General features: G+C 44.9%; 1 protein-coding gene across 6 annotated transcripts; it reads right to left on the bottom strand.

The window, feature by feature from the left end:
- Window positions 1-1,637: 1,637 nt before the first annotated feature.
- Window positions 1,638-23,138, bottom strand: LOC115147283 (meiosis regulator and mRNA stability factor 1). Of its 6 annotated transcripts, none has more exons than XM_029689442.1 (27): window positions 23,002-23,138; window positions 20,759-20,967; window positions 18,086-18,937; window positions 17,700-17,844; window positions 17,332-17,540; window positions 17,097-17,214; window positions 16,814-16,989; window positions 15,776-16,288; window positions 14,852-15,006; window positions 14,312-14,488; window positions 13,803-14,010; window positions 13,022-13,200; window positions 12,760-12,840; window positions 12,136-12,372; window positions 11,900-12,019; window positions 11,454-11,635; window positions 10,870-11,090; window positions 10,343-10,485; window positions 9,845-9,978; window positions 8,568-8,770; window positions 8,018-8,245; window positions 7,351-7,590; window positions 6,568-6,798; window positions 6,178-6,238; window positions 5,776-5,883; window positions 5,478-5,636; window positions 1,638-5,307 (listed from the first exon to the last, which is right to left on the bottom strand). In XM_029689442.1, exons 2-27 carry the CDS (start codon window positions 20,918-20,920, stop codon window positions 5,060-5,062), a joined length of 5,490 nt encoding a protein of 1,829 aa, XP_029545302.1. In that variant the 5' UTR covers window positions 20,921-20,967; window positions 23,002-23,138; the 3' UTR covers window positions 1,638-5,059. The 6 variants fall into 6 exon arrangements, with proteins under 6 accessions (XP_029545302.1, XP_029545301.1, XP_029545303.1 ...); XM_029689441.1 differs by lacking the exon at window positions 23,002-23,138 and adding an exon at window positions 22,576-22,941; XM_029689443.1 differs by lacking the exon at window positions 23,002-23,138 and adding an exon at window positions 22,576-22,941 and having other exon boundaries at window positions 5,776-5,880.
- Window positions 23,139-23,158: the final 20 nt, after the last annotated feature.

The following is a 23,158-nucleotide window of genomic DNA, read 5'->3' as shown; positions in this document are numbered from 1 at the left end:
GAAGACATCAAACCTATGAAATAACACATATGGAATCATGTAGTAACCAAAACAAGTGTTAAATCAAAATATATTTTATATTTGAGATTCTTCAAAGTAGCCACTCTTTGTCTTGATGACAGCTTTGCACACTCTAGGCATTCTCTCAACCAGCTTCATGAGGTAGTCACCTGGAATATATTTCAATTAACAGGTGTGCCTTGTTAAAAGTGAATTTGTGGAATCTCTTTCCTTCTTAATACGTTTGAGCCAATCAGTTGTGTTGTGACAAGGTAGGGGTGGTATACAGAAGATAGCCCTATTTGGTAAAATACCAAGTCCATATTATGGCAAGAACAGCTCAAATAAGAAAAGAGAAACGACAGTCCATCATTACTTTAAGACATTAAGCTCAGTCAATGCGGAAAATTAAGAACTTTGAAAGTTTGTTCAAGTGCAGTCGCAAAAACCATCAAGCGCTATGATGAAACTGGCTCTCATGAGGACCGCCACGGGAAAGGAAGAACCAGACTTCATTCGAGTTACCAGCCTCAGAAATTGCAGCCCAAATAAATGCTTCACAGAGTTAAAGTAACAGACACATCTCAACATCAACTGTTCAGAGGAGACTGCGTGAATTAGGCCTTCATGGTCGAATTGCTGCAAAGAAATCACTACTAAAAGGACACCAATAATAAGAAGAGACTTGCTTGGGCCAAGAAACACGAGCATGCAGTAAAGGAAATCTGTCCTTTGGTCCGTTGAGTCCAAATTTGAGATATTTGATTCCAACCCGCCATGTCTTTGTGAGACGCAGAGTAGGTGAACGGATGATCTCCGCATCTGTGGTTCCCACCATGAAGCATGGAGGAGTTGGTGTGATGGTGTTTTGCTGGTGACACTGGCAGTGATTTATTTAGAATTCAAGGCACACAACCAGCATGGCTACCAGAGCATTCTGCAGCGCTACGCCATCCCATCTGGTTTGCAATTAGCGGGACTATCATTTGTTTTTCAACAACCAAAAATAACACCTCCAGGCTGTGTAAGGGCTTTTTGACCAAGGAGAGTGGAGTGCTGCATCAGATGACCTGGCCTCCACAATCACCTGACCTCAACCCAATGGAGTTTGACCATAAAGGGAAAGCAGCCAACAAGTGCTCAGCATATGTAGGAACTCTTTCAAGACTGTTGGAAAAGCATTCCTAATGAAGCTGGTTGAGAGAATGCCAAGAGTGTGCAAAGCTGTCATCAAGGCCAAGGGTGGCTACTTTAGAGAATCTAAAATATATTTTGATTTGTTTAACTTTTTTGGTTACTACATGATTCCATGTGTGTTATTTCATAGTTTTGATGTATTCACTGTTATTCTACAATGTAGAAAATTGTAAAAATAAAGAATAACCCTTGAATGTGTAGGTGTGTCCAAACTTTTGACTGGTACTGTATTTAAATAAAAAGGCATCTTTCAGGAATTCACTGTTTTTCCAAGTCATTTAAAGGGATCGTTCAGTTTGAAGTTTCAGTAACATTGCTAAATTACCAGCTAGCAAACCATCAAACCCTTTGCACTTACTGTCACTTTCAGCAAGTAAAAAATATAACACCTTCAACTAGCCCTTTAAGAGAAACTTAAGTCAAAAATAAAGAGGAAGGAGTAATGCTTGAGTGATTTATTCAAACAGAAATCATTTGGTCCCCTCAACATCAATGAAACGGTTACAACAACGTCTTGTATGTGTATGGTGAGGTGAAGGGGGAACAGAGAGAAGGAACGATAGAATACTTCAGTGAAACAAATACAGAACAGAAAAATTATCACAAAGGATAACCTTGATGACAAAAACTGGAGGGGGTGAGTTCCATGGGAGTACAACAGAGAGACTAAGAAGTGCAAACAAACATTGACAGACATGGTATTATCCAAAATAGCACCCTATTCCCTATATAGTGCACTACTTTTGACCAGAGTTCATATAAAGTAGTGCACTATATAGGGAATATGCTGCCGTTTCAGATGCAGACCATGATATACTCACTTCGAGATACAATTAATTCGTACTATAGTGGAGTCCGATACAAATGAACCAACGACAAAACCTTGCAAAACATTTTTTTTCACCTCAGAAATGAACAAACCCACAATAAACCTCCTTTTACAAGAACCAAAGCTATGCAAAGGTGCATACGGAGTACTTTACCAGTACATGCTGCTTTTTATTGATGTAAGCAAACTTATGACAATGTACCTCTTATTTTTAACTCTGCCTTCTGAGATAGTGGACACTGTAGCACCTGGGAGTTAGTTCTAACGTAAAACGCAGTTGTATCTTTCGAGGCCAAACTAAAGTATAATTTAAGTTTTAGTGCACAATTTTAAGGCAACTTTTGTCCCGATTGTCCCTTTGTTAAAGAGAGAAATAAGATTCAGCCCATTGTTAAAACTGGGTCTAACACTTTCAGAAGATTCTGAGCCTTTAAGCCGTTATCCCTCAAAATACCGGATCGGAAATCGCTCAAGATTCTGGGAAATCAACCTCCTTTACTGAGTGAGTCATGTAATTAGAAACAGGAAGAATCTTGGGCTTCAAAACACAAAAGTCTAGTAACTAACGAGGAGAATCAAATTAGATGCTAATTTGAAACACAGTCAACAGGAAAAACACTAACAGGACAGGAATCTGAGCAGCCATATTGGCTCTTGGCAAGGAGATCACTATCATGGGCTCTGGCCCAATTTCTCTGGTCTTCAACTGAATCTCCAATACATACAGTAACACTGACAGAAGGAAGACATTTTGGATCAAAGGAGATGGACATAAGGGGCCCTGGCCCAATTCTCTGGTCTTTTCTGCATCTTCAACAGTAGCACAAGAGAGAAAGCTGCATCTTTCAACAACCGTTCATAGGGATGCTGTTTTTCCCTTACATCAAGTCATGCCTTCTACTTTCCAAACCATGCTTGTCAGTAGGAACTCAATGTCATAACTTGGGGTTGGTTGGTACAATCAGCACTCTCATCAACACGTAGGATAGGCAACAACAAAAAATAAATCTATAGACAATCACAAGTAAAAATGTTACGTAAAGACGAATGAGGTATGTCTCCAGTCCATTCAGACGCCATCCCTTACTAAGCGCCATGGCAGATACAAGCCATTGTAAGAGCCAGGCGTTGTCCAGAGCCGCACGAGGGCCTTTGTCCCTTTGATCCTATCGGGGGCCTCCAGGGGCCCCTCTTGCTGTTTCATGTGCAGCTGGAGCACACAAGTGCCCATCTCTTCTCTCCACTTTTACTAAAAACACCAAGTCTATCTCATTGTTTTAAAAATCAAAAATCCCAGCTCCTCTACTCAACCAGTAGAGACAACACTGAAAATGTAGACAAAAAGCAACAAGGTTGAACAAAAACAACCTTGGGCGTTTCCACAGTAACCAGGAGTGGGGGAGGGGGGGGTGTGTGTGATGTAAACGGTAACCAGGAGTGAGGGGTGATGTAAACAATACCTCTAATATATGGTTTCTGCGGAAACAAGACAACTTCAACTAATTTCTTTAAAAAATGCAGTTCACTAACAATCTGATTTCTGACCTAATAGGTTTACACCATGCATAAAATGTTGTTTTTTTTTATGCACAACATGCATATTACACACCACCTATAAGTTATTCAAGTGTAAACCGCACTCAATCTCTAAAAATACAAAAACAGAAATTATTTCGACTTAGCTTCCGGCAGCAAACAGTGTCACCATATCTTTGTTCACGCTGCCTCTAAGCTTTTTAACACTTGGTCCAAGTATTCAGGGTCTCGGCTTCTGCCTTGCCTAAATAACGGCCCAAGGCAGACTGGCCCTCAACCTCGCCAAGAGCTCGTTCAAAACTCATCACTGAGGAATCAGAATTCCTTCTCTTTCACACTGTCGTACACATTGGAGACAGAGCTGATTGCGACACCCCATTGAGAACACACAGATACAAGCTTAGATCGATTTGACTGAGACCAGACTGCCGTCAAAGTTACTTCGAAGCCATTTTGATCACTCCTGCCATTGACTCGATACTTAACTGAGAAACTGAAAACACCAGTCATATAGGCTACTACTTTATGAAAGAACATAGTCAAGGTGGAACTTATGTCTGAGGACTAACACTGGCGTGTGAACTAAACACAATGGTAAACATTGCCCAAGAGAAAGAGTTAAAAGAATGAGATGGGCATGGTTACTCAATAACGATAATTGTCAATACTACCTCCAAAGCTGCCTCAATGGCAAAGCTCAACATATTTTTTTTTTTTACTAGCTGTATGAAGAAGTGCATTTGTCCGATGACAAAATGCAAAGGGGACAACACAGCGGAGAGGGCAGTAGACACTTTACGGTTCCTTTCTTGAAACATAGCAAGGCGGTATCAAAATAACGACGTTTCTCTACATATTTATATAGCTTTCCCTCAGAGCTTCCTTGACACATGATATAAAATCCCTGTATAAGTTCCCATTTTTAAACAAGTTACTGTATTAAATCTCTGAGGGGTTTTGAGTTCAGGTAAGGGTATTCAGTGGTAAAATAGGCATCGTTTGCGATTTGCAGTGTAAACTCGTGGCTACAGTGCCAACTACCTCAGTATTTGTTGTTGCTGTATTGTCCAATGTGGGAAAGTTCTCTTTCCACTTTCAGAGAATCATGTTTCCAAACAGTTTATCCATAGTATATACTTAATATCTACCACAAAACCTTTCTGGACATGCATTAATCTGACTAAAATTACACGGCTTTGAAAAATGAATGGCTGTGGCAGAAATAACTGCAACAAGAAAACGCATGGCTTTGTGAAGAAACACCTACATCAACATGATGGTTGAGTTTGAAAAGATAAGGGGAAAAGGCAATGAAAGGAAATAATGTCACAGTTTGTTGCGGGGGGCATGACTAAAAACAAATCATTATTTTTGGGGCTTTTTACAATTTAGCCGATCAACTCTTCATTTTTGAGTTGTGTGTGATGAATGTGTGTGTGTGTGTGTGAGTATGTGCGAGTGTGTGCTTGTTCCAGCATGTGATTGTCAGTGCGTGTCTTAGGGGGTGGCTGTAAAAGAGAAGTTAGCTGCCAGCTTCACTTTATTGCGAGGAGCCCTCTTGCTGGGGCTGTTTTCAACGGACGCCATTTTGCGGGTCACATTCTGTGGAGGCTTGGTTGTCGTAGAAACCAAAACAACAACATTCTGGTTGTTGTCAGTTAGTGGTTCTATAGGCTCAGATGTGTCACAGACAGCAGGAGCTGCTACTTCTTCTGCTACCGCTTCCTCCTCAGGTTTATCACGCTCTGAAAAACCCACAATGGAAACACATATCCAGGTCAGTCCAGGGGAAGATGTCGGCTGTGTGTATAGCGGAGCATGAGTAAGCTTGAAGCTAATGCCTAGGAGGGCTAACAGTCTCATGGCACACAGAAGACCTGGGTTTGAACCGCAGTTGATCACGTGATCAGCTCACCTGCTGGTGATGGCGTCTGCCCGAAGTAGATGAGGTCAGCCTGTTGGAGAACGGGGTCAGGGTGCAGCTGGGGAGAGGGCAGGCAGGAGGGTACTGGGCCACACAGCAGGTCTACTGGAGAAGTCAGACACAGCAGCTCTGTCTCCACCCCACCAACACCTGAGGGAGAAAAATATACTTAATTTCTGCTTCAATGTATAAACAACTATTAAAAAGCCTAAAACCACCTACAAGGCAAAAAGAAGAACATCAAAACATTGGTAATAGTGCCTAAGACTCCAGTGGTGTGGTTAGTTACCTGGGCTGTGAGTTCCAGACTCTGTGTTGCTACAGGGGCTGTCTCTTTGGCTGTCCCCGTCCTCTGGCTCCTCTGAGGCTGCAGGGCTGGCTCCAGTGGCTCGTGCTGCTGAAGAGAACCAGCCAACCCACAGACAATTATTACACTCTTTCCATTACAGAGTAAACATTGTACCTTCAAAACACCATTTGTGTTCACATCATACAAGCAAAACACCACAAATTCTGTTCCCATCACATGTAATGTTCAACTTGTCTCATGTTGAAGGATCATACAACATGACGCCCATGAGATGAACTGATAACAATCCCTTCCCGTATGTTAATACTAAATGCAGGTAAGGCTAAAGCCATTTGTTTCCACAGTTCCTGCTGCCAGACGGTCAGGCTGATTTGTCTTTACCTTTCATATCGTTCTTCAAAACGATAATCCTCTTGTGGCCATGTCCTTTGATCCACACTACCTGCACACAGGCAGAAGTAACATCCCATTTAATTACCACAAACCCCATCCATCCGTCACCACAGAGTCTGCTGTGGGGCTAAAGCCGTACACAGTGCAGGGACAGAGAAGGCAACTAACCACATTGACTACATCTGCTGCTTCGACAGTGATATCCCAGTGCAGGTCCATATGCTGAAGAACTCTTTAGATACAAGCGTTATCAATTCCCATCTTATCATAACACATCTGTGTATTTCCAACATGTTGTTTAACTAGACGTTTCTTGTCTATCAGCTTTGAATTTGAGAAAAGCACTTAAAAAAAAAAAAGTTTGGCCTAATTCTGTACCTGTGGTATGGCGTTGAGCAGGTCGTCTAGGCTGCCGTAGCCGTAGGAGCGAGGTTGGAGGCCGCGTCCGGTGAACTTGGCGTAGGCCCCGGGGAACTCCGTTAGGAAGATCTGGTGGTAGTGGTAGGTGTGGAGCAGGGCACGCACCCTACGGGCAAACTGGTACAGGCGGGTTAGTCTAACTCTCTCCTCGCCACGCTCGCCTTCCTCCTCACCCTCACCGTAGAACAGCTAGGGGGGGTGGGGGGGGGGAGAAGGGAAGTTATGAGAAACACCAGGGGAGGGCAAACTTTGTGGCTCGAGGGCCACATTGGGATTTCGAAATGAAACAGAGGGCCACACACATTTTTTGGGGGGTGGGCCAGAACGGGCAGTTATTTGAAAATGTATAGGTCCATTGTCTTTTCAACATATTTTGTCTAGTTTGAGGTTTAAGAGTTTTTTTTTTAACCCGCGGGTCGTAGTTTGCCGACCCCTGGTCTAGACTAGACCTACACACAAAGACCTAGTGGTCATCATTCCAAATATTCTAACATATAACCACAGTATTTCATTCAAAAGGATTGTGCAATACGTCTCAGACAATTACAAAACCCGACTAACACAATGCTACCCAACTTTAAGACCCTGTGAAAAAGCCCTAAAAAAATGCTTTCCACAGGAATCCATGATCCTTCATTCTTCAAATCAGACAAAAAGGCAGTAGAGCAAAAAGGTTCCCGTCTATAGAACTAGAATTAAACATTAGTATAGTATGATATCTCTATGGTCCAGTCCACCGACCTCCACCAGGTAAGGCAGGCTCTTCAGCAGCTCGCTGAGCGAGAGGAAGCCGTATTCACAGGGGTTGAGCTGTACCCCATGTACAGAATGATACAGCAGACTCAAGCCCTCCACGCTGACGGAGCCGTCTCCCTCGTGCTGCCCCAGGCCCATCAGCAGGGACAGCAGCTGGCACGTTAACGAGCGCAGAGACTTCCTGTTGATCAGCTGGACCTCACGGCCGTTAGCGCCGTCCACCACCTGAGGAGAAGATCAAAATCAGATGCATTTATAAAAATCCCTTTATACTGCAGCAGGTATCAAAATGCCTTCACAGTTGGAGGTGAGAGATGAACCTTGGTATTCAGAAAATAATGCTGAATCTGGAATTGATAGCTCATTTCCAATATAAAGATGACATTTCAACGCACCAATAAGGGGCCTGCATGCTCAAACCTCATCAAAGCCACTTCAGTGACATCAATTCATATCAAGAAATACTTGTGACTCATCCTTAGGGACCAAAATAATGTTATCTTGTTTACACGAGGTCTTGTATAGCTCAGGATGCTCTTGTTCAGTGTTGGAGTCGACAACCATCAAAACATGCCGTATCACAACCATTTAAATCAGTCTAAATCTATTAAGTACAACAGCCTACTACAGATGTATTTGACTGAACTGATACCTTGACGACGTGGCAGAGGTTGACGAGCAGGGCGGGCAGGGAGGAGACGTCGTAGTCCTGGAGCCTCAGGCCGTAGCCGAAGGTCTTGCTGTACTCAGACAGTAGCTGGGCAGCAGGCAGGCTGGAGTCTCTCTGGGAACGGAGCATCTTGACCAGCTGGGCAGCCAGGGCCTTCACACGCTCTACCTCTGTTAGGGTCAGCACCTTCTCCTCTCCACACTCCAACACCTGGGGGGAGAGAGAGAGAGGTTCCATAACAAAATGTCCCCTCTACTATAATGTTATTTGTACTGATAAGAAATTACCCATTAGGACAGAAATGAGATGCACACCAATATTTATGGCAGGTGGAAAAAAATAGCTGCTGGGTATGACAGTTATTACTGTCAGACGTTGCAATTAATTTCCAAGTCATTCTAAATGAAGGTAGTGCTGTGGATAAATTGAGGATAATCTGACATGATCAATGGCTTCTCCTGCAGCACTCTGAAGTCAACAAATAAAAAACACATTCCTCCTGGGACAGAGAATGACTCTGGCCTCCACCCACCACGAGTACGTCGGGGATGGCCTCGAAGAGCTCCATGAGCTTGGTGAAGCCGTAGTAGGCGAGTTTGCACTGGCGTCCGAAGTGGTGGTGGTAGGTAGGGATGAACTTGGAGAAGGCCATGCGACAGTGGGGCTGGTGACGCAGTAGGTCCACTACCTCCTTACCAAACTGCTTGGTCCGCTCCATCTCATCTGATGTACGATCTGAGGGGGACGAGACAAAGGAGGGCAAGAGTTAAAAACTCTGTTTATTTATTATATATATATATATATATATATATGCCAATTAGACATTTTCTCTGCTGGATGGCGTCTCCTTGTTGTAATAAACCACGTATTTATACATTTACTTCACCTTCTCTCCTTTTTGCTCACCTGGTAATTCCTATTACAGGTCATTTTATTTTTTTGCCGTTTTTTTAATTTGCCATTTTAAAGATAATACAGAAAAACAGGTAAACAGGTAGAGGGAAAAACAACCTGATCCCCAACCACATCAACCCCATACCCATTAAATAAAGGTGAAATAAAAAAATGGGGGAAAAAAACAACAAAAAAACAAGTATAACAGGTATTTTCTGACTTTATTGAACAGACAGAGGATGACAGTGTGGAAAGATAGGAGGTTGTGTCAAAAGGCAGTAGGCTGGGTTTAAACCTACTGCATGCCGACACCGTAGACGTGTACTGGAGGCTGCGGCATCACTGCTACACCAGCCAGGTCACAGTCAGGAGATAGTCAGGCATATGTGTGTGTGTGTGAAACGCATTACTTTATTCCATGCCCTCCCATGGCAAGGATATTCTTATCCATCTCCAAGGGAATTTCTGGGTTGAATAAGAGTGAAAAAAAAACCTTTAAAAAATCCTAAACAAAAAAAGTGACTAATATTTCACAATTTTCCCCCAGGGATCAAATGTAGAACTACAGACACAAACAAAACAACAACCCAACCGTCTGGTCCCAAGTTCAACATATTTTCTAAACAAACGTTGTCAATATTTCACATGTTCCTTCCAAAAGCTGGGTATGTTCCCCCCAAGGGATAAAATGTACTAGAAAGACAGAACAACCCTCTGGTAGTTTATCCGTTACCCTGATATCAGACCCATTAGGGTTGCAAAATTCTTGTTACTTGCCCTAAATTCCCAGAAATCCCAGGTGGAAGTACACCGGAACAATAACCACGAAAAAGACAGAATCCTTCAACCCGAGAATATTGGGAAGTTACCGGAATGTTGCAACCCTAAGACCCATACAGTGGGACCTCATCTCACCTCTCTTGGGTACAGAGATGACAGTGTCCAAGTCCTGGTGTGTGATGGTGATGGTGGTGTCAGGGATCTCAGCTAGCAGGTCCATCAGATCACACATCCCATAGTCCAGCACCCGCCAGTCTCTGGAGAAGCACCTGTAGCAATAGAAACACATTGTATGAACATACACACATACAGGGTGCCATTTGACATAGAAAATACACTTCCAAATGAATTCCTATAAAACACCATCACAAGTAAATACACCTCCAAATAAGCCAATAGAAACAGAATCCAAACGAAGTCTTAAAACAAATACTTTACTGTTAATTAACAATAGCTGACAGGAATGTGCTTAGCTCTTCGGATAGACAACATGATTGGCTGAGAGCGTGGGAATGGGCGGTCCCCCTATAGAATTGACCAGTGGTTGGTCTGCATGAATTTTAGACTCTTTGGCTAGACAGTATGATTTGCTGAGAGAGTGGCGGAGTGGGCAGTTCCTGTGGTAGTACTGACCAATGGTAGGCCTGCATGAAGTCCGTGATGGCCACCTGTTTGCTGGCCTGGAACTTGAGCAGTTTGAGGAGGTCCTGGGTGAATCTCTTCACCTGGGCACGGTGGGTCAGGGTCAGCAGACGCTTGGTCCCCATGCCAAGGATCTGGAGTTGAGAGAAGAAAAACAGATTCATTCATGCTTTGTTTACATCAGGGTTGCCACCACTGAGTGTATGCAAGCACTTCCTGCTGCAATAATCTATTAGACGTTGTACTAATTGTTTCTGTCAGGGATCTAACCTCAAGGCTGTTGAAGTGTGTAATGAGAAACAAAGTGGGCAAGGCTTTGTCAGAAGGGATAGCAGATGGTCTCCCAGTCTTTTCATTGTGTGTTTGAGCTAGGAAGTCACTAAACTAGCAAGATTAAAAGTGATCCATCATGTGTCAATTAAATTGAGCTTGAGTAACTGCCATCTTTGATTATCTGTGTAATGGAGCGATTTATTAAACTGCGCGTGTGTGTATGTGTGTGTGTGTGTGTATCATACCTGCAGTACGTGAGGCACAGCCTCCAGTAGCTCCAGCAGCTTAGAGTATCCGTAGTCAGAGACCCTACACTGCTTGGCATAGTGGTGGTGGTAGGCCGGTATGAACTTGCTGATGGGCATCAGGTTGCAGGGCTGACCCTTCATCAGGTCAATGAGCTCTCTACTGAACTGGATCAACTGGGGGTTCCCCACCGGGGACTTGCATCGCTGCGTCCACTGGTCTATGACACACACACACACACAGCAAGAGGTTTTAACGACTTCTATTATAATAGTAGTGCGGGTGCAGCTCTGTCTTGGAGTGCTGGTATCTGCGTCAGCAGCACAGTATCCACCTACTAAAAATGTCAGGAAAACTGTTTTTAGCTCAACATAACCCTGACAATTCTTATTGCCTCCCGAGTATCTTCAAGTGTCTTTGAGAATGGTCTTACGCGATAGGGGTTTCCATTTTTAATGAATATGGGGTTTAAATTCTGTAGGTTTGTATTGCTTTTATGAACCCCAAGGGATTCCTCTGCGAGTCTAAATGAAGGTTTTCAATGTAATTCTCCCCGAGGGTTAGCTGAGAGTCAGGTCAGTACCTGTGTTGGATGCGGGCGGCTTGTTGTGGATCCACTTGATGACCTTGAAGCCGTTCTGAGCAGTGACGATGTTAATGCCTGGTATACAGGTGATGAGGTGCTCCAAGGGGACACTCCCCTCCTCCTCCCCCTCCTCAGACACCGCCAGGGGGCCCAACTCTGATGCATAGCACTCGGAGAAACTGAGTCACAGGAAAGCAAAATGAATATTCATGAAACCCAAAATCTAGTAACATTTACAGTGTTATACGAAATTCCAAATGGCCATTGTACTCCATTTGTATGAAATGGGTTCTAGAACTATTGATTTGATTAATTAAAAAAGGTTTTCCCATAAAAGTTCACTTTGATTTCAAGGCAGATCTCTCCGACTCCATTTATTGAATTCAACGTTATTAAGCATCCACTGTCCGTTAATCTACCCAGGCAGAGACAGCGTTGGTTACCTGAGCAGGGGCAGGGTTCCCTCATGGGACTGTAGCAGACAGTGGACCTGGGAGGCCAGGGTCTTCAGAGACACCACAACAAATGGAATCTTATACGAGTCTGGGTCAAAGTCTGCCTCACTACAGGGAGGGACAGAGAGATCAAGCTCTTATGAAATACTTTTTCAAAAAGAGTCCTGTAAGATGACATAAATGTGAGTGTGTGTGTGCATATGGGTTTTTCAGTCTATCCCTACCTGAAGTTCTGCTGTGTGTAGTGGTAACTGCAGACAGGCTCGTGGTACTCCAACTGTTCAAACACCACAGGACTACCATTAGCCGAGGACCCCTCCTGGGACTGAGACGACCCCAGAGGGCTCTGCCTGGCCTGGCTACTGGGGAGGAGACACACCAGCCTGCCTCCACCCTGCTCCCTCACCGCCACCACCTCTTGTAGTCTGTATAGGTCGCTCACCACCAGCTTACGACCAAATCTGGGGAGAGGTGGCAAGGAATTAATAAAGTACACTGACATAGCCTTTACTTAGCCTCCGTTCACACAGGCAGCCCAATTCTCATCTTTTTCCCCCACTGATTGGTCTTTTAACCAATCAAATCAGATCTTCTCACATCAGATCTTATTGGTCAAAAGACCAATTAGTGAAAAAAAAGATCAGGGCCCGTTTTCCCAAAAGCATCTTAAGGATAAGTTCATTAGAACCATAGGATCCCATAGTTCTAATGTTGAACTTAGCATTAAGATGCTTTTGGTAAAAAGTGGAGTGTAAACACAGCCACAGTACTTAACATTGCATAGGACTAACTCCTACAGAGGTGGAGGGAGGTTGAGTGATGAGGAGGAGAGAAGCAACATGACTCACTTTTTCTCATAGATTTCAGTGAACTTGAAAAGGGGAAGACAGCTGGCTGGCGCGTCCTGGAGAATCTGGAAGATTTCAGAGCTGTAGAAAGAGGAAACCGTTTCATACCATCCGGATCCATCTCAAACCAGGTACAAATCATGTTTTGGCGACATTTAAAAAAGGATGGTGACGAGTTCCCCGATCGAAGACATGAAACTGCCAAATGATGTGACACGTACGGGAGAGAGTACTACCTCAATGTTAGCTGTACTGTACATACCGGAGCATGGCTAGAGACTTGTTGCCGGCCCCGGTGATGAGGGAGACGTGGATGCGTTTGCTTCCTATCTTGTAGCGGTGCAGGCTGCTCACAGCACTGATGGCCTGCTGTAGGGAGACCATCTGGACGGTGGCCTTCAGCTGGTAGTCTGTGTGGGGACTCAGCTCCACGCCTTTAACCTGGAGGGAGACACGCACGTTAGCTTCTCATGTCGTCTACGGTGTCCGCGAATGACGCACAAGCAATTTGACCTCATTGTGACAGTGAAATCCCATCGCCTTCCTCAATGACATTGCAATAGGGCAGGGGTTCTTAAACATTTTCAGCTCAAGGCCAAAATAAGTTTTTTTTTTTTTTTATGTAATAAATGCAAAGAGCAGGGTTTCCCAAACTCGGTCCTCTGGACCCCAAGTTTTGGTTTTTGCCCCAACACTACACAGCTCATTCAAATAGTCAACTAATCATCAAGCTTTGATCATTTGAATCAGCTGTGTAGTGTTGGGGCAAAATTCCAAAACATTCACCTCTTGGGTTCCCAAGGACAGAGTTTGGGAAACGCTGGCATAGAGTGCAGTCTACCACGTAAATACGACACAGCACTTTTGGCACAAGCACACACAGCCGCGTCAGAAAATGACAGAATAGGTTGAATCAATACAATGACACTAAACTACTAAATCCTGACCTCACCATCTTGCTTTTTAGCCTCAAACGGGAGACAGATTAAAGCTCTATACATCTATAATGAATAGCATCCGAATACTGTCTGTACAGGACTCACCCGTCCGTGTCTGGAGAAGGCATCATGCAGGCTCTGCTGCAGCTCCTTACGGGACATCCTGTAGTCCAGGTTGGCCACCTGTAAGTCTGCCCCGTCCAAGAATGGCTCCGAGGCCTGGGGGCCCACAGGCAGACAGGGGCTGCTGGTGCCCCGGGGAGGAGGGCCCATTAGGGGGGAGGAGCGGCTCGACATGCATGGTGATCCACTCCTGGAGCAGATAGAAAGAGAGGAGTTGAGTGGGTTGGCAGCACCATAGGAAGGTATAGATTGAAATGTCATGACAAAATCATCAAAGTGTCAGATATTTGTATAGCTCAATGAGGTTACTTTAAGACGATTCGTGCAGGAAATTTCTTAACTAATTTGGGGGATATTCCCTTGCATTGGTTTTTTGGGATAAAAAAGGCTCAAGTTAAAACCAAGGCATGGACTGACGTCTCTCCTCGCCTAAAGACTGCTTACAGGGTAAGGAAACAAACGAGTAATTCTGTAGTGTCTGATGGTCTCACCGTGAGGACCAGGAGCCTTGGGAGAGGCCCTGTGGCTGGGGGAGGACCGAGGCGCTAAAGGTCTTGTGCAGGGTCAGCTTGCTGAAGGCAGACGGGGTGCTGACCTGGAACTCTCCAGAGCTCCGGTCCACTTGACGCTCAGAGTCAGATGCACTGCGGGGGCTGGAGAGGTCCCTCCTGATGGGGGAGAGGAGAGAGGACATTAACTAGAAGTTTAAAGATTATGACATACTCAGCTCTCTGAAAACAACAACTGCATGCGAGTTTTAGGCATCACCTCAGCTCCAGTAGTTTGAGCGCAAACTACCTCATTTAGAAACAGCTGCTTATTAATTCCTACATCTGCCTATGTGTTCTACACTTCCTTGGGTCGATGGACCCCTCTATAACAGGGATACTTTTTGCAGGCCATTTTACAATATTGAAGGTAAAAACACATACAAGCCTGTGGGAACCAACTGTGATGGAACCATCTAACAATTAGTACATTTGTTCTTTCTTCATTTTAGTCTGAAAGGGCCTCTGGCGTCCATAGCGTACCTCCTGCAGCTGAACATAGACTCTCCTACGAGGCCTGCCTTGATAGGGTGCTGCTGGGACGGCCCCTCTCCGTTACTGTGGGGGGAGGAGTTGCGCTGGCCTTTCTCCTTTGGGAAGCCCCCGATCTTGGGCTTGGTCTCCAGTCCACCTAGCTCCTGCACCAGGGGGACAACCAAAGCGTTACTAGATATGTAGTGGTGAATGTATTAGAATAGCCATCAGCTTGGCAGAATGGATGTGAAGTGGAAGAGGCTAATAGATAAAACGATAGAGCTGAGAGGAAGGGGTCCTTGAGAATGCTGGTGATTTTTACCAAAGCTATTGATTAAAATCAGAGCTATACGTTTCCCCCACTGTCGTATTATTCAACCTCTTGTATTGTCATAACTGTGACATTATCATCACCGTTCTCCAGTCTTCCCCTCAGCTCTATTGTAGGGTGGAGACAAAGCATCTGAGCAGCAGAATAAAAAGACCAGAGATCAAAGTAACAGATCAAAAGCGTAGAAGAAAGAGACCATAAAAAACAGACTGTTACGGCCGGCAGGACAGGAAGCGATTACAAACAGAAGCAGGATTCTGACGAGACGAGGCATGGGATAGAGCAAAGATATGGGAGAGATATGCAATCATTAGATGAAACATTGATCGAGGCATTAATTGGCGCGATGAATAAAAAAAATAATCAGCCAGACATTATATGAAGCATGGGACAAAGTGTTAAAATGCCACACATTGACTAAAACATTACATGAAATGTTGAACAAAGTACAGAAACAGACCAGGCATTAAACTACACGAAGCATGGGATGAAGCACAGCTATAGTTTAAAAGCCACAAGTTAGCGCAGGCAGAGTGGAGGACATGGACAGGGTTAGGGGAGGACAGGCGGCACGCGGGATGGGGCGGCAGGATGCTGCTGACCTGAGGAAGGGTTCTGGTTTGGGGGGGAATGGGGTAAGGTCCCCCCCCGCTCCCCCTCCTGGGGCTGTAGGGCCTCTCAGGCACCGGAACGGAGAGGGGGAGCGAGGATTCCCTCTCTCTCTGACACTCACGCCTCGCACGCCTGTTCCTCCTAGGGGAGCGCAGATTCTCCGGGGGAAGGAAGGAAAAAGAGGAGGGAAGAGGTTGAACTGGAAGCGGAGGTGGAGTCTCAGATGAGGAGAGTGGTGGGGTCGGGTCATTCCCCTCCTCAGTGGACGGAGCTGAGAAGGAGAGGGTGATGCGCCGGCCGAACACGTCCTCGTTCTCCATGCGCTTGCGGGCGCGCTCCGCCGCTTCCTGCGAGCTGAAGCGGAGGGTGGCGGTGCCGGTGGCCATGGAGACGCCCAGCACCTTGCCCCCGCAGTTGTCCGAGAGGCGGCGCAGGCGGTTGCCCACGCTCTTGCCGTCGCAGCCCGGTGGCAGGTTGTACACATAGAGCAGGTTGAAACCGAGCTGGTGGGGGGAGGAGAGGAGGGAAAGAGAGAAGAGGGGACCGCTCTGGGTTTACGTTTTTGAACATTCTTTGGAAATGTGTTTTGAAATGACAAGAGGTTTGCAGGGTCGGAGTCTTGTGATTGTGTTTCGTAGCATTACACTACTAAAGATCATACTGTAGAACGAGAGGGAAGACACAGGACCCGTGTGGCTCAGTTGGTAGAGCATGGCACTTGCAAGGCAAGGGTTGTGGGTTCAATTCCCACGGGGGACCAGTATGGACAAATATGAAAATGTATGCACGCACTACTGTAAGTCGCTCTGGATAAGAGCGTCTGCTAAATGACTCAAAAGTAACATGTAAAGAGGTCTGGAACCATTGGAAGAGTAAAGGGAAGATTTCAGATCGCCCAGAAGTAATGCCTAAAGGGCAGATATCTTCTCTGAGCAACCAGTCAGAGTACTGTACATTTATTAAAAAGTGAACTTCTGCCATTCTGCAATATGGATTACATATATCAATTAAGCATCTCTGAAGCCTACCTGTGATTTGACAGCCTGTCTGGGCGGCAGGTCGGCTACCATCTCTTCAAAGGCCACGTGGCGGTGGGCGTGCTGCAGCAGGGCGTCCGACGTCTGACCGCTCTTATGGACCAGGATCACCTGGAAACCATGGCGATGCCGGAGGTCGCTCAGCTCACTGGCAAAGTTCACGTCAGCTGCGAAACGGATTCGGAACCGGGGTTAACTACATAGGTATGGAGTGGACGAACGAAATGAAAGAAAAACAGTTTTAACATCCAGAATGTAAAATGAGCACACGCACAGGAGACTAGCACCACAGTAGCAGGGGCAGTGTGTGTTTCTGCAAAGCGCCGCAGGCTCTGACGAAGCTTGTCGTCCGCAGCGTTCTTGGCGGTAGCGTTAATGTGCGCTACCGTCACCTGGAAAAAAATGTTGCCAGAAGACTATCAGACATTGCTCATTTAGGTAGAGTCAGAGCCTGAAGAATACAGCGGAACACTTTTCCAGCTGAGGGAATCAGATCACACACAGGTTACCTGGCAGTTGTTGAGCTCCTGGATGACGGCCTTGTTCTCCTTGCTGATGTCACAGACGCAGATGAACTCTGCCTCTCTGTGGCCCTGGAAGAAGTGGCTGCGGAGGCGCTGGACCACGGCTGCAGCAGAGCGACCGCTGGGAACGCAGCAATTCTCTATGTCCCAGAAAACACCCACCGGAGGGATGTTCTCAGGACCTTCTGGAGAACCTGGGAGGGGTGGGAGAAAAACACCAAACGTGTTCAGAAATTGAGCGAAACTGTGAGGTACTACTGTCCTGCGTGTCTCTAGTGAGAATTGTTTTTGAGAAAAATGCTGGTACAGTGTGTCCTTCTGAACACGACTCACATCATTACAGTGATACATACCATACTTCGTTGCAGATTTGCCCAGGCTGGAACCCAGCAGTAGCAGGCCGTCGGAGGAGGTCCCACAGCCGTTACACATGGGGATTGGCACTGAGGCCGACTGGGCCGGGGGCAGAGGAATGTTAGGCCACAACTTGTCTGCAGGCTGAACACGTGGAAAGAACAAGTTATCATTCTGTAGTCAGACAAAACAACTCATGTCTTCAAATGTTGTAATATTGTACAGTCAGGGATGGGCAAAGAGTCATTTCTAAATGATGGGCTAATGACACAAATTGTAACTTGTATGCATGTAACTGAACGAAGTACTGCCCGTTCTTGTATACAAGTGACACCCAATACAATAGAGTGCCACCACCACAGTGAACAAAGAGAATTCCACCAACCTTCGTCAAACAATCCCGGCAGTAGTGCGACCCCGTGCGACAAACTGTGCATTCAAGATTGAAGTGCATAGCATTAGAAGAACAGATATGTCCCGAGGTGGGTATGTGGGGGTCACCGTGTGCTGCCAATGATCTCTGGACCCCCAGAGTGGCAGGGTTGTAATCACCACCACAGGGGTAATACCCAGCGGGAGTCCACAGGTTACAAGTCCTATGGTGAGGGGTAGATAGGGGGGCGGAGGTGGTAATGAATTTAGACTCGTTGCAGGGTAAAGGGATGGAGGGGTAAGAGTGGAGAGGTCTGAGAAGGCCTCCTGTACAGCAGGAGCATGGTAGGTGGGAGTGAGACTGAAAGGGTAGGGGCTGGGACGTGGTGTCTACAGAGGGGATGTGGAGCTTGTAGCTCCCAGAGGGGAGTAGCGTGGCTCTAGCATCCCCTCCACCAAGGCTGGGGAAGTGCGGGTGGGAGTTGAGGGCGGTTGGCGTTATTTGACTGGCTCCTAGCCTGCTGAAAGAGGCTTCCTGAGAACTTGGAGGGAGGTAGAGTGGGACACCGCTGCTGACCTCGACACCACTACTAATACTAGCGCTACCTTCACCACTAACAACCCCATAACCACCCCGACATAATGGGGCTGTGCTGCAGTGCTCACAATGAGTGCACACGCTTACTTTGGGACTACCCCCCTGTTGTGGTAGTTGTTGGAGGGAGTCTTGCGGAAGAGGAGGCAGACAGGGAGGGGGCAGAGGGAGGGGGGCGAGGGGGAAGGGCTGGGAGGCAGCGGTATGATGCGGCGGAGGAGGCAGATCTTTCAGCTCCAATACTGGCTTTCTGTTGTCCATGTAATCGTTCTGGGAAAAGAAGTCATAGAAAAATGTTATTTCAAAACTAAACAAACAAAAAGGTTATTTCTCAGCATTATCATTTTATGCTTACTACTTATTTTTTTACTTTTTTATTTGGCATTTGATTCCTGATTGATATTGTACTGCATTGTTGAGGAGAGCTAGTAAGCATTTCACTGAACAGTGCTCACGTGACCAATAAACTTTGATTTGATGTGGAAATGTATTCTAGTTTACCCTGACCTATCTTTGTACAACTTACACTTCAGCTCTACTACTGAAGGCTTTGCCTTCAGCGCCGTGTCAATGTGACGTTCTACCTGCTACACAGAACATTGTTTTGAGAGCGGAGAGTCTTATTTTTCCCCTACTGTACCATATTAATTGAATATGCACAAGGACAATAGCTTTGGCCCAGTTTTTTTGCAAGTACTCATTAAATTATTGCTTGTGGTTATACCAAATGATCCTCCAATTACACAAGCTGATTTTGTTTACATTGTGAGCTAGCTAGCGTCTGCTAGCTAGTAGCTTCTTGACTTCATAAATCTTAGTACAATAATCAGTGGCGTATTGTCGAGGACATATGCAACCAAAAATCAACCTTTTTCAGTCATTATTTAAATTCAAAAGTGTGGGCATCAGCCATCAAGAATTGAACCTCAGCGATTCTTGAGCTTGGAGGCTGTCGTTGGACGGGATGCAAAGGCGAGCGCAACACAACAGTATAGCAACTTTCATTGATGTCAAAGGAAGCATTTCCTTAATGGCTGATGGCAATGCTGGATGCCCGATGTCTATAGCGCAGCAGGGCCTTAAGATGGTAGAGAAAACGAGGTTGATGAAAGTAGGCCAGTTCAGTTCACTGATAAGAGTAAAGAGACGTGTGCTCCTGTGTGTCTAACATGTCAGATAGTTGCCTAGGGAGGATTCACGATATGTAATAAGAGGAACTGTCATTCTAGAACAACAAAGTTCAGGAACAAACAGTCTCTGGCTTTTGAAGCATCCCGCTGTCTAACTGATGTAATCTACTCTGTTGTCTATCTAAAATGACTGGACACAGCAATGTATATAGTTATGACTAAAATGCTACATTTCACTATTATGTTAGTAACCTTTTTTAACCTTCATTTAAAGGCAAGTAGGTTAAAGAACAAATTATTTTTTACAATGACGGCCTACCCCGGCCAAACCCTCCTCTAACGGCGCTAGGCCAATTGTGCACCACCTTATGGGACTCCTGATCACAGCCGGTTGTGATACAGCCCGGGATCGAACCCAGGTCTGTAATGACGCCTCTAGCACTGCTTTGCCTTAGCCACTCAGGATCCCCAAATCCTCTTTTTACACAGACTTCACTCTCCACAATTCACACACTGCTTCCTCTCAAAGCTTCAAATTAATTTGTCCCTCTATGTTGAAATCATTATCTTCAATGTCTACGCCTAATAATACGATTGATTAGAGCTGGGAAGAGAAACCGCAAATTGACACCGACCACTTATCGTGGACTGATATCTGATATCGTTCATTACCTGATAGGGACTTATTAAATAAGCTTGCTCATGTGGGCGATTGTTGATGGGACAATTGATAGCTACACCATTTAAAGTAGTAGTAGCTTTAAGGCCATAAAAAAAAAAAAAAAATGGTACACATAAATGTAATAAACCCTACATTCAATTCAGTCAATTTATTGACTGATGGGGGTTTTGTATTTCATACCCACCATATAATGTAAACTATCATCGGTCTCCGGCTACAATATGTCAATACTTAACTGAAGCAGAATGTAATGTTCTCTTGGGCTGAGATGTTACATACTTGTTTGTCTGTGTTGTAACTTGGGGTGTTTTGCTGCTCGGAGGTGGAGAAGCAGTCTGTGAGTTTCCAGAGCCGGGACGAGGCCTCTTTCTCGGGATGACTGAGCCATGGGAAGGGCCTAGAACTGCTTATGGATCTCTCCTTTCCCAGTCCTTCCATCATACAACCTAGCAAAGAATTTCACCATCTCGCTTCCTTCTCATGCTTCCCTAAGATAGAGAAAAGAGGAAGCCCTTTGTTTTAAATGTTTCCAAGTTTGTCTTCATAAGTTTCCACTGGCTGCAATAGGGTAGCTAACGTTATCTAGCTAGCTACCACCACAGAAGGTTTAAACCTACAGGGCTCTACAGAGCTACCATTTTGGGGGCATATGCTCCTAAATATTTAGCTGTGCTGCCTGGAATTATAACTTGGGAGCACAGTGCCCCTAAAAAACAGAATCCAGGTAATAATTGTTGAAACGATTTCTTCGCTGTCCCGCAGCCTCAGTAGTATGCAAACATGTGGTGGCACAGAAAGGAAAAGGTAGCTTCTTCAGGAGTTGATCTTCAAAAGTAGCTAGGATTCATATATTTATTATTTTAGTCATTTAGCAGACACTTATCTAGAGCGGCTTATAGGAGCAATTAGCATTAAATGCTCAGATTTTTCACCTAGTCGGCTCGGGGATTCTAACCAGCAACCTTTCGGTTACTGTCCCAACACTCTTAACCACTAGGCTACCTGCCACCTTTATATATGCCTACTGTAGGCATATAAAAATCTTCTAGATTTATTCAATTACAATAAACCCTGTATTTTTGCTGGCAATTCTTATCATTGAAAGGGCAATCTGCAATTACTACTAAGTGTTTGGACTTATAAATAAATGATAAACCCATTGATTCCTGAAGAGCAGAACTTAAACTGCCCCATGAACTTAGTTTAACTGTCATAACCCATCATAACTGTCATAACTTGTTTTCCCCATGTTTGTAAACAAAGTAAATGTAAACAAACACTATAGCCTCAAACATGGTTAAAACTGTACTTTTCTATCATGGTCGGTCTATGAATTTAAGTGTGGTTACATTTCCCACAGCCCATTCCCTCAACCTTTTACCGAAACAGTGGCGGGAATCCTGCTTACTTATCGTTTCAACTGCGGATGGCCGCTTGAATACCTCAAATATGTTTATTTGTGTGAGCACGTGTGGAAAATGTCAGCATAGAGCACCAAGCAAATTGTTAACTGCAGAGTTTAGCCGATTAAACTCAACGTTTTAAATCGTGGAGTTGAGTTGCCTATGCAGTTGTGACATGCTAGTGTGGATTTACTATTTAGCTGTACACGTGCCATCAAACTAAATGCGTGTTCGTTCGCCATGTTCATGACCAACTTCCCTCATATAATTCACTGGTAAATTTTAGTGGTGAAACGAAGAGTGTACCTAGCTAACAGGACTGTTTGCGTAAACCAATCTCAGTGTTTGGTTAGCAGCTAACCAAAGTAAGCTAGCTACATGGATTCGCTTGAAAGTAGTTACAAAAACGTAACAATTTCGCGGCACAACCCAAACGACAGAGCTTCTTCTCTAAAACCATTGTGGCAATTTCTCATAACATTACCTTGACAAATGACAGGCATTCTCTCCCATACGAGTACTGTTAAAGTTAGCTAGCTTAAGTTGGTTAGGTAGCCAGCTAACGCTAACTGACGATTGTTTGTTGAGACAGCACCCGCTACATACTGCTTAGTAGTAGGTACAAGGGCTAACATCATGCTATGTCAACGTATTTGAATGGGGTATTTATCTAGATAACTGGTCATTTCTTACCTGACTGGCGAGCTAGCTAGCTACTTTACTTCCTTTTTTCTCATCATATCCCTTCGTAGTACTGTTTTGCGTTCTGTCTACCTAGCAACCAGACGTTTTTTTTTAACATAGAGTTGCCAAAAACGATTCAACCACTGTCGCAATTGCACACAAAGCACCCAACTAGTTTCAAGCGTCCTTGCCACTGAGCTTATCGTTATATCCTTGCTAGCTGGTTATCAAATTCCTCAAAACGAAACGAAACAGTATGCTGATCAAATTTGTAGCCATTTTAATGTAAAATAACTACTAAATAACCTGTAATGGAATAAATAATTTGCTAAGGAAGGCAATGCACCCGTTCTCTCTATTCTGGAACGTCCGTCAATTTCAAATCGTGTAATGTTCCCACTTTTCTAGTGGGAAATTGGTTTAGCAAATCGCTACCTTTGTTTGTGTCCACACGGTTTATTTATTACATAACTCGTTTTTAATTTCTTAGAACTTGTAACGGTGCACCGAATGACTAATAAAGTGAACCCCGTTGTCTACACTCACAGTCTTCCAGGAAATATAACTTGATTGGTTGAAATGCCTGTGCTTT

Source organism: Salmo trutta, chromosome 14 (genome assembly GCF_901001165.1).
Source record: "Salmo trutta chromosome 14, fSalTru1.1, whole genome shotgun sequence".
Lineage (NCBI taxonomy): Eukaryota > Metazoa > Chordata > Actinopteri > Salmoniformes > Salmonidae > Salmo > Salmo trutta.
Note: the sequence above shows the minus strand (reverse complement) of the source record. Positions and strands in the feature narration are given on the sequence as shown.

Coding starts and splice junctions, on each gene's coding strand:
- LOC115147283 (XM_029689442.1), bottom strand. CDS start 20,920: ATGATGGAAGGACTGGGAAAGGAGAGATCCATAAGCAGTTCTAGGCCC. Junction 17,845..18,085: donor GCCGGGATTGTTTGACGAAG/GTTGGTGGAATT, acceptor CCACGTGTTCAG/CCTGCAGACAAGTTGTGGCC. Junction 10,486..10,869: donor CTGTGCCTCACGTACTGCAG/GTATGATACACA, acceptor TCTCAACTCCAG/ATCCTTGGCATGGGGACCAA.